The 16,583-nt window shown below is 43.2% G+C and overlaps 1 protein-coding gene across 6 annotated transcripts in view; it reads right to left on the bottom strand.

Annotated features, from left to right (window-relative positions):
- Positions 1 to 16,583, bottom strand: part of LOC129822449 (Golgi integral membrane protein 4-like) — a 31,798-nt gene that overhangs the window by 9,758 nt on the left and 5,457 nt on the right. For 5 of the 6 annotated variants that reach the window (XM_055880734.1, XM_055880737.1, XM_055880738.1 and 2 more), the window contains exons 2-7: positions 6,534 to 6,608; positions 6,362 to 6,411; positions 3,977 to 4,030; positions 3,677 to 3,827; positions 3,437 to 3,519; positions 671 to 754 (exon numbers count right to left, since the gene is read on the bottom strand). In XM_055880734.1, the coding sequence (XP_055736709.1) occupies positions 671 to 754; positions 3,437 to 3,519; positions 3,677 to 3,827; positions 3,977 to 4,030; positions 6,362 to 6,411; positions 6,534 to 6,608 (497 nt within the window). The remainder of the gene's footprint in view (positions 1 to 670; positions 755 to 3,436; positions 3,520 to 3,676; positions 3,828 to 3,976; positions 4,031 to 6,361; positions 6,412 to 6,533; positions 6,609 to 16,583) is intronic. The other variant, XM_055880735.1, reaches the window with a different exon arrangement.

Genomic DNA, 16,583 nt, shown 5'->3' with positions numbered 1-16,583 from the left:
ATATATGTTAGAAACCAGGATAGTCTCTAGATATATGTTAGAAACCAGGATAGTCTCTAGATATATGTTAGAAACCAGGATAGTCTCTAGATATATGTTAGAAACCAGGATAGTCTCTAGATATATGTTAGAAACCAGGATAGTCTCTAGATATATGTTAGAAACCAGGATAGTCTCTAGATATATGTTAGAAACCAGGATAGTCTCTAGATATATGTTAGAAACCAGGATAGTCTCTAGATATATGTTAGAAACCAGGATAGTCTCTAGATATATGTTAGAAACCAGGATAGTCTCTAGATATATGTTAGAAACCAGGATAGTCTCTAGATATATGTTAGAAACCAGGATAGTCTCTAGATATATGTTAGAAACCAGGATAGTCTCTAGATATATGTTAGAAACCAGGATAGTCTCTAGATATATGTTAGAAACCAGGATAGTCTCTAGATATATGTTAGAAACCAGGATAGTCTCTAGATATATGTTAGAAACCAGGATAGTCTCTAGATATGTTAGAAACCAGGATAGTCTCTAGATATGTTAGAAACCAGGATAGTCTCTAGATATGTTAGGAACCAGGATATTCTCTAGATATGTTAGGAACCAGGATATTCTCTAGATGTTAGAAAGAACCATCATATCCCCGCACAGTACAGTGTCCCCCTACCTGAGCTGCGGCCAGCGCACTCTTGTGGTCCTCTAGCGTCAGTGCAAGTTGATCATGGGCAGCCTTCAAGTCCTTATGTACTATCTGTAACAGTAATAATATGTTAAGATATAAAATAACATGGTGATGCATCCTCCTAGCTATCCAATGGCCTTAAGAGAGCTTCTTCCATATTTTATATCTATGTTTTTTACATAAACAATTCGAGGTTGACCGAGCTCTACTATTACCAGTAGGGCTGAATGACAAGTTCTTTGAGGTCGGTTTGGTTTAGGTTTGATTTAAAAAATGATTTTTGATTATTTTTTTAAACATTAAATGCATATTTAAATAAATGAAATAACAATAATTTTAGATTTTTAACAGAAATTCCAAAGCCAAAAATAGTGAACATTCAATTACCAAAATATTCCATTGTCTCTGTCAGGTCCACATTTGGTAGACATTGTCATGACTGTCCTGAGAGGATTCAAATTGGTCAGATCAGGTTTGCAATGAATAACTTCACCCAGACCCCCAGAACTAGGGGGGGGGGGGGGGGATTAACAACTCACGGCCTGTTGTAAATCAAGGGCAGAACATTCAGCTCCCCTTCTCCAATGTTCACCAGAGGAATGTATTGTTTTCACACTGAAACTCTAACACGTTCTAAAGCGAATACCGGAACAATATTTGTAACATAGAACGTGGGGAATGGTCAGAGCCAATCTATAGAACACTAATGTCATTTTGTGATGTCATTAAAAATGTTATACAGGAAATACTGTAACTTGGAAAGTATATGCACTACATGTATGAAGTGTCCATCCTATGCGTTGTGCATATAATATGAACAATTATGAAAGTGTTTTTGTTAAGAGAGATGTGATTTTAGGAGCCATAAGAGAGAATTGTTTTAACATAAACTTTGCACAGTGACAAGTCACGCCCCTGAGTGAGGTCAGAGAGCGTGTCGCCTGACGGAACCGCCCTTTTGAACAAATTGTATAAAACGACGGGTTAGAATCAACATATCAGACCAGAGAGACGTAAAACTGCTGCTACACGTTAAAAGTGGTTTGAACTGTGAATCTCAACACGAGGTAGAGACGATAAACTCACCTCGCGGACAATCACTGGTACGGTTGATTAGCGGTCCTAAGTAAAGTATCTAGAAAAGCGAATTTAAGTGGTACCACTCTACTACCCTGCTCAAACCGTCGTATTACGCTACTTCTCATCACCCCACTGAGAACCATCGACACGGCTGGCTAGCCTATCTTCAAAGAAGCATCTTCAGGAGCGAATGGAAGGAAAACAAACTCTGTAGTTCTGTTCAGGACTACACAACAAGTCACCGGATACCGGACAACTACAAAGAAGGACAACAATAGAAGACTTGTTGTAACCATTTTTGGAGAATCAGAGCCTTTACAAGCTTGCTGTGAAAAGGCCCAAACCCTTTTCCAAGGCGGCCCTGTCCACCGAGAGAAACCAAGGCATTTCACGTAAATACATTTGTGATTTCTTACTGAAAGAAGGAGGCGGTTCGTGTGTAAAGTATATGAGTACTATAAGTGAGAGTAGTTTCAACATGTACCAACGTTAAGTGTCTCTGTCCCTCTCTCTCTCCATCTCTTCTGTAACAAGCAGCCATATTGTCGTCAGTCCGCTAGAGATCTGTTTTAATGTGTTAAGTGTGTGTGTTTATCCTGCGTCACCATTTAGTTAGCTAGTAAATAAATAATTAAACCAATTTGTGTAGTACTGAATCCTAAGGCTCAGGTTTTTGCAGATGCAAAGAGGTTACAACGGTTCAGAATGATGATATGAGGTAATAATTAATAAGCACTGTTATTAGATGTGATAGGTACATACCTTTAAGAGTTTAATTTGGGAGATGCTAACTCTTTAAAGAACCGCTCTAGTGGTTGTTACATGATTCATTGGAATCGGGTAACAATTAAACATATTTAGGTAATTAGATAAAAAAACAGTCTTCAGATTAATGTCAAGTCACGACAACATCAATAGTTGTGTAGCAGTTGTGTTTATTACTTTTTTCATCTCAGGCAGTAGCAGCCAGCCATCTTCTCGCCATACTTTAGTCATCCTATTTAGCTAGCCTGCCTAAGAATGCTGCAGAGCTGTCTGACAAAATCATTTTACTAGTTCTTCAAAATAGATAATAGACCTTCGTCTCTCCCGAGCCCGTACGGGAGTTGTAACGATAAGACAAGATAGTAATTACTAACAATTGAATACCACGAAATTGGGGCGAAAAAGGGAGTACATTTTTTTTTTAAATAAAAAATAAATAAAAAAAAATGCTCATTTCTCCCCGCCTTAACAATGAGAGTCGTTGTCCCAAAGGTGGGAAAGCAGGAAACAAGTTTAGGTCCAAAATAAGAAACGCATTGGGATTATTTTGGACAAACTGTCGAGAGTGAAACCTCTCGCGTCGCCTCTTCCTCTCTGACCCGTGTCGCGAGCAGGGAAAAAAAATGGCGCTATCGATTAAGGTTGTTGTTGTTAATTAAGACTTTTCTGCGCTGAACTAGGATGAATATTTGTTTAATGAAACCTACAACTCCCTTCAGCCCAGCATGTCATAGTTATAAAGTTGAATTATCTCGTGAATGATTTGATTTCTCTCTAGAGGAACGGCACATTTGACAAAAAAATAGTTACATAAAAATGTAATTCAAGTAATTGAACCGATGTTGGTCAACCCCACCCAAAAATGACATGTCGGTTAATCGCTCAGCACTAATTCCCAGGACTCACCCGTGCATCCTGCAGCTGGACATGGATGTCCCGGTGAGCTTTCCTCAGCTGCCTATTCTCCTCTCGCAGATTATACACATTCTCTACAGTAATTACACAAACACACCATGTACCATACTTATTACAATGTTATTATGCCATTGTATCGTGCGTCCACTCCAAACTGCAACACCGCTCAAAGTCAGGAGAGGGAGACAAAGGCATGCTAGTATTTACTGTAGTCCTCGTGTGTGTCTGCACCTTTGAGTTTGGAGGCTTCCATCTCTTTGGTCTGCTGTAGTTTGTCGAAGCGGTCCTTGTGTTCGTCCAAGGCCTTGCCGTGTTCGTCTCCCTGAATCTGATGCTGCTCCTGCAGGTCATAGTGCTGCTTCTTCAGGTCCTCATGCTGCTTCTAAAACAACAAGGCCAGAGCGTGGGTCAGTGTGTGTGTGTGTGTGTGTGTGTGTGTGTGTGTGTGTGTGTGTGTGTGTGTGTGTGTGTGTGTGTGTGTGTGTGTGTGTGTGTGTGTGTGTGTGTGTGTGTGTGTGTGTTCCTTCTGACCTTCAGCATCTGGTGCTGCCCATGTAAAGAGTTCAATCTGCTGCTGGAGTCCTGCTGTTTAACAAACGACAAACACTTACAATCACCGTGTCCACTCCTCCTTTAATATCAAAAACATTTACAATCCCAGTGTCCACTCCTCCTTTAATATCAAAAACATTTACAATCCCAGTGTCCACTCCTCCTTTAATAATATCAAAAACATTTAGAATCCCCGTGTCCACTCCTCCTTTAATAATATCAAAAACATTTACAATCCCAGTCTCCACTCCTCCTTTAACATCAACAACATTTACAATCCCAGTCTCCACTCCTCCTTTAACATCAACAACATTTACAATCCCCCAACCAAATCAGAGGCATTTCAGCCCACAGCAGGAAGTGACATCAGTGCCGCTGACCTAATAAAACCATTAAAACACAACTGCTCCTCAGTCTGGAGAGATGTTGGCAGTCAGACAGAATCATTTAAAACCTTTTCTCAATAGGGGGTGCTGTTTTCACTTTGTAAAAATTTTGTTCCCAAATTAAACTGCCTCATACTCAATTCTTGCTCGTACAATATGCATATTATTATTACTATTGGATAGAAAACACTCTCTAGTTTCTAAAACCGTTTTAATTATATCTGTGAGTAAAACATAACTAAAGTTGGAGCAAACTTCCTGTGAGGAAATGAGAAATCTGAAATCAGGCAGGCTGTTCTAGGGTCAGTTTATTAATTTGCATGTCTTCTATTGGTCGACCTGCACTGCATACGCCTTCCCCTAGATGTCAGCAAATAGTGAGAATTAGAATGGAGTTGCTAGGCAGATCTGAGGCCATATAAGGGCTCTTGGAACCGGGGGTGCACTCTTTTCAACATTCGCCATGACGCAAGACAGACCTCAGGATGGCGTTCTGGAAAGCTCCCGTTATAGGCCTTAGATATATCCGGCTCTGATTTTATTCGATATAGGTGTTAAGAACGTCATAATGTAGTTATTTTAAACCGAGTTATATCATTTTACATCAGTATATTGCGATTTTCGGAATTTTTTTTGTGCTGCGTTATAGTGAGTTGGGCACGTCTTCGCCACATGGCTAATGTTTACTGCTAATTCCAAAGTCGAAGGCGACAATCAACAACCGAGCAACGATTCTTCTGGACAAAGGACAACTTGGCCAAGATTCTGATGAAAGCTCATCAAAAAGTAAGAACTATTTATGATGTTAATTCGTTGTTCTGTTGAAAAATGTAAAACTCCTATTCCGCCATTAATTTCGGTGCGGTCTCGCTTTAACGCACGCTGTATGTCGTAGTAACGTTAATTTTAAAAATCTAACACAGCGGTTGCATTAAGAACTAATGTATCTTTCATTTGCTGTCCAACCTGTATTTTTTTGTCAAGTTTATGATTAGTTAATGATTAGATTAGGTGCCTCTCCCAAGATTTCTCCCGACATTTTGTTGGCAGCTTGGCTACTATTCTCATTGTATAACCACGATTTGTGCCGCTAAATATGCACATTTTTGAACAAACTCTACATGTATTGTGTAATATGATGTTATAGGACTGTCATCTGAAGAAGTTTGAGAAGGTTAGTGAAAAAATGTATATATTTTGCTGGTTTATTCGTTATCGCTATTGTTGGCTTGAATCAATGCTGTTGTGTGGTTGGCTATTGTAGTAAGCTAATATAATGCTATATTGTGTTTTCGCTGTAAAACACTTAAAAAAACTGAAATATTGGCTGGATTCACAAGATCTTTGTCTTTCATTTGCTGTACGCTGTGTATTTTTCATAAATGTTTTATGATGAGTATTTAGGTAATTCACGTTGGTCTCTGTAGTTATTCTAGTTGCTTTGGTGAGAGTTGTGATGGCGGCTGCAATGTAAAACTATGATTTATACCTGAAATATGCAAATTTTTCTAACAAAACATATGCTATACAATAAATATGTTATGACTGTCATCTGATGAAGTTGTTTCTTGGTTAGTGACTATTTCTATCTTTATTTGGTCGAAATTGTGATAGCTACCTATGCAGGAAAAAAATGGTGGAGAAAAACAAGTTGTGTCTTTTGCTATCGTGGTTAGCTAATAGAAATACATATTGTGTCTTCCCTGTAAAACATTTTAAAAATTAGAATTGATGGCTGGATTCACAAGATGTGTATCTTTCATCTGGTGTCTTGGACTTGTGATTTAATTATATTTAGATGCTAGTATTTACTTGTGACGCTATGCTAGGCTATGCTAGTCAGCTTTTTTACTGATGGGGGTGCTCCCAGATCCGGGATTGTGACCAAGTAGAAGTTAACAGTCCCACTAAACAGATGGGCACATTAATGTTGAATCACTTTCTATCACGAGTACTAGAGTTGGGGACTAAGGCCTACCTTCTCCTTGTTCAGTGACTGTTGGGCTTCAAGTTTATACACCAGATAATCTGTTGGAGACAAAAGGGGAAGACATGATGGAATCACCATGGTTGTAAAGAGTGTATAGTTGAGGATTAAAGTACTTCATGTAGTAATGTAGATAATATTGGCTGCCGTTTGTCTCCCTCACCCTCTTTGGCCTTCTTGTGTTCCACACGTTCCTTCTGCAGAGACTTCTCTAGACGCGAGCGATGCTCGTACACGACTGAGGAACAGAGAGAAGGGAGGAGAAAGACAGAGGGAAAGAGAGAGAAAACAGTCTTAATGTGCCAGGATGTTCTCACAGAGCCATCTGGAGTTGAAGCTAAACAGAAAGCCGTCTATGATACAAACATTTAGATTTAATACACACCTATAAATGGATTTGAACAAGCAAACTGATCTTCTCTGAATGCGTGAGGGTGTTCTGTATTGGTTCAGAATGTGTATTCTGGCATTGCCATCGTTAATTGATAGTCAGGTGTGATACTCCACAGTATGTCGTCACAGAGCTCACACACACACACACACACACACAAACTCAGCAAAAAAAGAAACAGACCTTTTTCAGGACCCTGTCTTCAAAAGATAATTTGTAAAAATCCAAATAACTTCGCAGATCTTCATTGTAAAGGGTTTTACATACTGTTTCCCATGCTTGTTCAATGAACCATAAACAATTAATGAACATGCACCTGTGGAATGGTCATTAAGACACTAACAGCTTACATAGGGTAGGCAATTAAGGTCACAGTTATGAAAACTTAGGACACTAAAGAGGCCTTTCTACTGACTCTGAAAAACACCAAAAGAAAGATGCCCAGGGTCCGTGCTCATCTGCGTGAACGTGCCTTAGGCATGCTGCAAGGGGCATGAGGACTGCAGATGTGGCCAGGGCAATAAATTGCAATGTCCGTACTGTGAGACGCCTTAAACAGCGCTACAGGGAGACAGGACGGACAGCTGATCGTCCTCACAGTGGCAGACCACGTGTACCAACATCTGCAGGACAGGTACAGGGTGGCAACAAAAACTGCCGAGTTACACCAGGAACGCACAATCCCTCCATCAGTGCTCAGACTGTCCGCAATAGGCTGAGAGAGGCTGGACTGAGGGCTTGTAGGCTTGTTGTAAGGCAGGTCCTCACCAGACATCACCGGCAACAACGGCACCTATTGGCACAAACCCACCGACGCTGGACCAGACAGGACTGGCAAAAAGTGCTCTTCACTGACGAGTCGCGGTTTTGACTCACCAGGCGTGATGGTCGGATTCGCCTTTATCGTCGAAGGAATGAGCGTTACACTGAGGCCTGTACTCTGGAGCGGGATCGATTTGGAGGTGGAGGGTCCGTCATGGTCTGGGGCGGTGTGTTACAGCATCATTGGACTGAGCTTGTTGTCATTGCAGGCAATCTCAACGCAGTGCGTTATAGGGAAGATATCCTCCTCCCTCATGTGGTACCCTTCCTGCAGGCTCATCCTGACATGACCCTACAGCATGACAATGCTACCAGCCATACTGCTTGTTCTGTGCATGATTTCCTGCAAGACAGAAATGTCAGTGTTCTGCCATGGCCAGCGAAGAGCCCGGATCTCAATCCCATTGAGCACGTCTGGGACCTGTTGGATCGGAGGGTGAGGGCTAGGGCCATTCCCCACAGAAATGTCCGGGAACTTGCAGATGCCTTGGTGGAAGAGTGGGGTAACATCTCACAGTAAGAACTGGCAAATCTGGTGCAGTCCATGAGGAGGCGATGCGCTGCAGTACTTTGTGCAGCTGGTGGCCACACCAGATACTGACTGTTACTTTTGATTTTGACCCCCCCCCCCTTTGTTCAGGGACACATTATTCCATTTATGTTAGTCACATGTCTGTGGAACTTGTTCAGTTTATTTCTCAGTTGTTGAATCTTATGTTCATACAAATATTTACACATGTTAAGTTTGCTGAAAATTAACGCAGTTGACAGTGAAAGGACGTTTCTTTTTTTTAATGAGTTCATATAAACAAACACACAAACTACCGTTCAAAAGTTTGGGTCACTTAGAAATGTCCTTGTTATTTAAAGAAAAGCAATTTTTTTGTCCATTAAAATAACTTCAAATCGATCAAAAATAAAGTGTAAACATTGTTATTGTTGTAAATGACTATTGTAGCTGGAAAGGCAGAGTTCCTCTGTCCAGTGTCTGTTCATTTCCCCATCTTAATTTTTCCCCCCCAACTCTGTCTAGAAGGCCAGCATCCCGGAGTTGCCTCTTCAATGTTGACGTTGAGATTGGTGTTTTGCGGGTACTATTTAATGAAGCTGCCAGTTGAGGACTTGTGAGGCATCTGTTTCTCAAACTAGACACTAACGCACTTGTCCTCTTGCTCAGTTGTGCACCGGGGCCTCCCACTCTTTCTATTATGGTTAGGGCCAGTTTGCACTGTTCTGTGAAGGGAGTAGTACACACATCTTCAGATTCTTGGCAAATTTCTCACATGGATTAGCCTTCATTTATCAGAACAAGAATAGACTGACAAGTTTCAGAAGAAAGTCTTTGTTTCTGGTCATTTTGAGGCTGTAATCGGACCCACAAATGCTGATGCTCCAGATACTCAACTAGTCTAAAGGAGGCCAGTTAAATTGCTTCTTTAAATCAGGACAACAGTTTTCAGCTGTGCTAACACAATTGCAAAAGGGGTTTTCTAATGATCAGTTAAGTTACAGTTAAGTCATTTAGCAGACGCTCTTATCCAGAGCGACTTACACATTGGAAAGTTCATACATATTCATCGTGGTCCCCCCGTGGGAATTGAACCCTGGTCCCCCCGTGGGAATTGAACCCACAACTCTGGCGTTGCAAGCGCCATGCTCTACCAACTGAGCCACACGGGACCAGGCATCAAATAACTATTCCAAGTTTATAATTTTAAAAGGCTAGCACAACGTGCCATTGGAACACAGGAGTGATGGTTGCTGATAATGGGCCTCTGTACGCCTATGTAGATATTCCATTTTTTTATCTGCCATTTCCAGCTACAATAGTCATTGACAACATTAACAATGTTTACACTGTATTTCTGATCAATTTGATGTTATTTTAAATGGACCAAAAAAAAGCTTTTCTTTCAAAAACAAGGAAATTTGTAAGTGACCCCAAACTTTTGAACGGTAGTGTGTGTGTGTGTGTGTGTGTGTGTGTGTGTGTGTGTGTGTGTGTGTGTGTGTGTGTGTGTGGTGTGTGTGTGGTGTGTGTGAGAGAGAGTATATATATACATATATATATAGCAATAAAGAGAGAGAATTAACCAAAAATCTGAGCAAACTGGAATGCTATTTGGCCGTAAACACTGTGTGGCAGAACACCAGGCCTTTGTGTTTCCCCAGACTTTAAACGGTTAGAGTGACACCATGAAAACCCAAGGAAAATACCCCACCCTACCTGTAATACCCCACCCTACCTGTAATACCACCTGGAATACCCCACCCTACCTGTAATACCACCTGGAACACCCCACCCTACCTGTAATACCACCTGGAACACCCCACCCTACCTGTAATACCACCTGGAATACCCCACCCTACCTGTAATACCACCTGGAACACCCCACCCTACCTGTAATACCACCTGGAACACCCCACCCTACCTGTAATACCACCTGGAATACCCCACCCTACCTGTAATACCACCTGGAACACCCCACCCTACCTGTAATACCCCACCCTACCTGTAATACCACCTGGAATACCCCACCCTACCTGGAATACCCCACCGTACCTGTAATACCACCTGGAATACCCCACCCTACCTGTAATACCACCTGGAACACCCCACCCTACCTGTAATACCACCTGGAACACCCCACCCTACCTGTAATACCACCTGGAACACCCCACCCTACCTGTAATACCCCACCCTACCTGTAATACCACCTGGAATACCCCACCCTACCTGTAATACCACCTGGAATACCCCACCCTACCTGTAATACCACCTGGAATACCCCACCCTACCTGTAATACCACCTGGAATACCCCACCCTACCTGTAATACCACCTGGAATACCCTACCCTACCTGTAATACCACCTGGAATACCCTACCCTACCTGTAATACCACCTGGAATACCCCACCCTACCTGGAATACCCCACCCTACCTGTAATACCACCTGGAATACCCCACCCTACCTGTAATACCACACCCTACCTGTAATACCACCTGGAACACCCCACCCTACCTGTAATACCACCTGGAATACCCCACCCTACCTGTAATACCACCTGGAATACCCCACCCTAACTGGAATACCCCACCCTACCTGTAATACCACCTGGAATACCCCACCCTACCTGGAATACCCCACCCTACCTGTAATACCACCTGGAATACCCCACCCTACCTGTAATACCACCTGGAATACCCCACCCTACCTGTAATACCACCTGGAACACCCCACCCTACCTGTAATACCACCTGGAATACCCCACCCTACCTGGAATACCACCTGGAATACCCCACCCTACCTGTAATACCACCTGGAATACCCCACCCTACCTGGAATACCACCTGGAATACCCCACCCTACCTGTAATACCACCTGGAATACCCCACCCTACCTGTAATACCACCTGGAATACCCCACCCTACCTGTAATACCACCTGGAATACCCCACCCTACCTGGAATACCCCACCCTACCTGTAATACCACCTGGAATACCCCACCCTACCTGTAATACCACCTGGAATACCCCACCCTACCTGGAATACCACCTGGAATACCCCACCTTACCTGTAATACCACCTGGAATACCCCACCCCACCTGTAATACCACCTGTAATACCCCACCCTACCTGTAATACCACCTGGAATACCCCACCCTACCTGTAATACCACCTGGACTACCCCACCATACCTGTAATACCACCTGGAATACCCCACCCTACCTGGAATACCCCACCCTACCTGTAATACCACCTGGAATACCCCACCCTACCTGTAATACCACCTGGAATACCCCACCCTACCTGTAATACCACCTGGAATACCCCACCTTACCTGTAATACCACCTGGAATACCCCACCCTACCTGTAATACCACCTGTAATACCCCACCCTACCTGTAATACCACCTGGAATACCCCACCCTACCTGTAATACCACCTGGACTACCCCACCATACCTGTAATACCACCTGGAATACCCCACCCTACCTGGAATACCCCACCCTACCTGTAATACCACCTGGAATACCCCACCCTACCTGTAATACCACCTGGAATACCCCACCCTACCTGTAATACCCCACCCTACCTGTAATACCGCCTGGAATACCCCACCCTACCTGTAATACCGCCTGGAATACCCCACCCTACCTGGAATACCGCCTGGAATACCCCACCCTACCTGTAATACCACCTGGAATACCCCACCCTACCTGGAATACCACCTGGAATACCCCACCCTACCTGTAATACCGCCTGGAATACCCCACCCTACCTGTAATACCACCTGTAATACCCCACCCTACCTGTAATACCACCTGGAATACCCCACCCTACCTGTAATACCACCTGGAATACCCCACCCTACCTGGAATACCCCACCCTACCTGTAATACCACCTGGAATACCCCACCCTACCTGTAATACCACCTGGAATACCCCACCCTACCTGGAATACCCCACCCTACCTGTAATACCACCTGGAATACCCCACCCTACCTGTAATACCACCTGGAACACCCCACCCTACCTGTAATACCACCTGGAATACCCCACCCTACCTGTAATACCACCTGGAATACCCCACCCTACCTGTAATACCCCACCCTACCTGTAATACCGCCTGGAATACGCCACCCTACCTGTAATACCGCCTGGAATACCCCACCCTACCTGGAATACTGCCTGGAATACCCCACCCTACCTGGAATACCACCTGGAATACCCCACCCTACCTGTAATACCACCTGGAATACCCCACCCTACCTGGAATACCACCTGGAATACCCCACCCTACCTGTAATACCACCTGGAATACCCCACCCTACCTGTAATACCACCTGGAATACCCCACCCTACCTGTAATACCACCTGGAATACCCCACCCTACCTGTAATACCACCTGGAATACCCCACCCTACCTGTAATACCACCTGGAATACCCCACCCTACCTGGAATACCCCACCCTACCTGGAATACCCCACCCTACCTGGAATACCACCTGGAATACCCCACCCTACCTGGAATACCCCACCCTACCTGGAATACCACCTGGAATACCCCACCCTACCTGTAATACCACCTGTAATACCCCACCCTACCTGTAATACCACCTGGAATACCCCACCCTACCTGTAATACCCCACCCTACCTGTAATACCACCTGGAATACCCCACCTTACCTGTAATACCACACCCTACCTGGAATACAACCTGGAATACCCCACCCTACCTGTAATACCACCTGGACTACCCCACCCTACCTGTAATACCACCTGTAATACCCCACCCTACCTGTAATACCACCTGGAATACCCCACCCTACCTGTAATACCACCTGGAATACCCCACCCTACCTGGAATACCACCTGGAATACCCCACCCTACCTGTAATACCACCTGGAAAATCTGAGCAGCTGATTCAACTTTTCCTTACAGATACCGACACATTTCAGTTGAATGCATGAAGTTGTACAACTGACTAGGTATCCCCTTCCCCTTTCCTTAGAGTGCCTTTACTGTTATCAGAGTGCCTTTACAGTCACTTTATTACAATAGGCAGCTTAACAAAGACCTAGTGTACATGCATTCAACATCCCAGGTTTAAAGTGTGTACTTATTAAACAGAGCAACAGTGCTTCTAACTCCCTTTAATGCTAGGGTTAAATTCCACAACATGCATTCTGGGTAGGCTACATCTCAATACGGGCACTGATCTGGACACGAGGGGAGCGGAAGCACAATATGGCAGAAGGAAGCCCTACCTGTACTTTCACCTGTCCACTTCTCAGATTAGTTGTGGGTGAAGGAAATGAAGAGAGGAAGAAAGGTTAGACTATTGAGAGACACCCATAGACTGGGACCATACCTTTACCAGGGACCAAAACAGAGACATGAGAGAGCAGTCTGAGATTTATAGCTCCACTGTGTTCATTTCTCAGTCCCAGTGATCTCTCTTAGGTTAGGCCATGCATCTCTGTCTGACAAGCCACTCGGTGCTCGATAGATTAAGTGAGGGGAAGCCAGGACAGAGTCAAACTGTGAAGCAAAAACTCACACTACTGGGAGACAGAAGAGAGAGATAGGTGAAGGAGGTAGGGAGAGTAGAGGTAGAGAAGGGAGAGGAAATTAAGAAAGAGAGGCTGACGTAGGGGAAGAGAGGCTGACGTAGGGGAAGAGAGGCTGACGTAGGGGAAGAGAGGCTGACGTAGGGGAAGAGAGGCTGACGTAGGGGAAGAGAGGCTGACGTAGGGGAAGAGAGGCTGACGTAGGGGAAGAGAGGCTGACGTAGGGGAAGAGAGGCTGACAAAGGGGAAGAGAGGCTGACAAAGGGGAAGAGAGGCTGACAAAGGGGAAGAGAGGCTGACAAAGGGGAAGAGAGGCTGACAAAGGGGAAGAGAGGCTGACAAAGGGGAAGAGAGGCTGACAAAGGGGAAGAGAGGCTGACAAAGGGGAAGAGAGGCTGACAAAGGGGAAGGGGGCAAGAAAGGGTGGAGAGGCACTGAATCAAGTCTAGAACAGTGAGTCAAGTGTTCAAACCCAGAGAAAGCCCTGTTGTACAAGGAACAGATCAAGAGAAAGCCCTGTTGTACAAGGAACAGATAAAGAGAAAGCCCTGTTGTACAAGGAACAAACATAGAAAGCCCTGTTGTACAAGGAACAAACAGAGAAAGCCCTGTTGTACAAGGAACAAACAGAGAAAGCCCTGTTGTACAAGGAACAGACCAAGAGAAAGCCCTGTTGTACAAGGAACTGATCAAGAGAAAGCCCTGTTGTACAAGGAACAGATCAAGAGAAAGCCCTGTTGTACAAGGAACAGACCAAGAGAAAGCCCTGTCGTACAAGGAACAGACCAAGAGAAAGCCCTGTTGTACAAGGAACAAACCCAGAGAAAGCCCTGTTGTACAAGGAACAGACCAAGAGAAAGCCCTGTTGTACAAGGAACAGACCAAGAGAAAGCCTTGTTGTACAAGGAACAAACCCAGAGAAAGCCCTGTTGTACAAGGAACAGACCAAGAGAAAGCCTTGTTGTTCCAGGAAAAAACAACCGTTTCCTAGATCTCAATCTCAGCAGCTTCAGGACATGTCCATGTAAAAGGACCCATGAGCACCAACATGGGAAGTTCATAGGAGGATATCAAATTGGGTGTCAAATGAAAGCAAAGAGTCTATATTTTGGGGAAATTAAAGGCAAAGATAAATGTTTCTAAAACGTTCCATCTTAAAAATGAGGCATAAATAAAGGCTTTGATTTCTGGATAAACAGATGGGAAAGGGGTCTTCGACAACATCTACCAGATAAAGTCTTAAAGGTTTCAGAAATACATTAAAACACAGTAATGTTGAATTAAAGACCCCTGCCAACTAATAAACACATAATTTGTTTAATTTGTTTTGGATAAATTGTTTACCGTCTGTAAGTCTAAGAAATATTGCCTTGAAATCCCATTACCAAAAAACCCACATATCTGGAAGATATTAACATTTTTCTCCCTCACTTCACAGACGTAACAAGTAATGGTCGACCTACCGATTAGTCTTAGTGATTTTACTGATATCAATTGTGTTTATTAATTAAGTGATTAAAACTTGTAATTGAGTTACAAAATTGGTAAGTGAATTACTGCAACTGAATTGGCTACAATGGGAAATCATAAGTCACAAACCGGTTGGGTCACCTGCTACTGTCCTCCCTTCAGTACAGTGAGCAGAGCATAGAGTACAGTCCAATACAGTAAAGAAAAGTAGAGTGCAGTACATTGTACTCTACCCTATGCTCTGCTGTATTGTACTGCACTCTACTGTGCCGCACTGTGATGTCCAAACGTGTGAAACATCTGTAATTATTCATTTCTGTGTAGTACAGATCAGAGACCCATGGTGTAGTTCCGTTACCGGGTGTAAATTCACTTCACTGTAGTTTGATAAGAAAAATAGATTTTTTCCAAAAGTCAATGTGTCATATCATAGCTGACACTCCATTCTTTCTGCAGACATATTTTAATATTAAATCGGAGCAGATATATAAAGAGTTTTTGAAATACGTGGTTGCATAAAAACCTGAGAGATTTTACCGGAATCCGTCACCAAAGTTCGGGATCGGCACAGACTCGATACAACATTTTGAAGAGAAATGCAATGGTTGATTGGATCAGTCTAAAACTTTGCACATACACTGCTGCCTTCTAGTGGCCAAAATCTAAAGTGCGCCTAGAGTCCAAAGTCAGATAATGGCCTTTCTCTTGCCTTTCACGATGGGAAAATAAATAAAAACACATGTTTTTTTCTTTGTATTATCTTTTACCAGATCTGTGTTATATTCTCCTACAATAATTTCACATTACCACACACTTCAAAGTGTTTCCTTTCAAATGGTACCAAGAATATGCTTATCCTTGCTTCAAGTTCTGAGCTACAGGCAGTTAGATTTGGGGATGTCATTTTAGCGGAATGTTTTTTTTTTTTTAAAGGGTCCAATCTTTTTAAGGGTTTTGTACACCGGCTTCAAACAGCTGAAAATATTTGTGGATCTGGAAAAGACATCACAGTAGTTCAGATGGTACAATGGTTCTCTACACTGAGTGCTTGTTTTGTCACAAACTGAAATTAGGCAAAGTATTGGAATTTTTGCAAACAGGAAATGGCGGAGCGATTTCTGCATAGTGCAGCTTTAAATTCATTTTGGACATTTTTTGGTGGAAATTGTTAAAAGTAGTCCTTGTGCATAGAGTTGTATGGTTTGTTAAACTTTGAAATCAATGTTTTTTGTTTGGCATAGATTTTAAAGTGAAAAAAAAAAGAGTCAGAGTAATTCCATTAGGTGGAATTTCCCTTCATTTACACTATACCTTAACCAACCAAAATAACACTATTACTTTCCTACCTGCTAACGGTGCTACTCTAACAGCTCAGTGAGCATGGCAACAGAGGTCCCATAAGAGTGAGTCCCCCAATGGTTAATACAGTCCCTTATGGCAGATAAAGTGTATG

The sequence above is a fragment of the Salvelinus fontinalis genome, chromosome 24 (assembly GCF_029448725.1).
Source record: "Salvelinus fontinalis isolate EN_2023a chromosome 24, ASM2944872v1, whole genome shotgun sequence".
NCBI classification, from domain to species: Eukaryota; Metazoa; Chordata; class Actinopteri; order Salmoniformes; family Salmonidae; genus Salvelinus; species Salvelinus fontinalis.
This window is presented reverse-complemented; position numbering and strand designations above follow the sequence as displayed.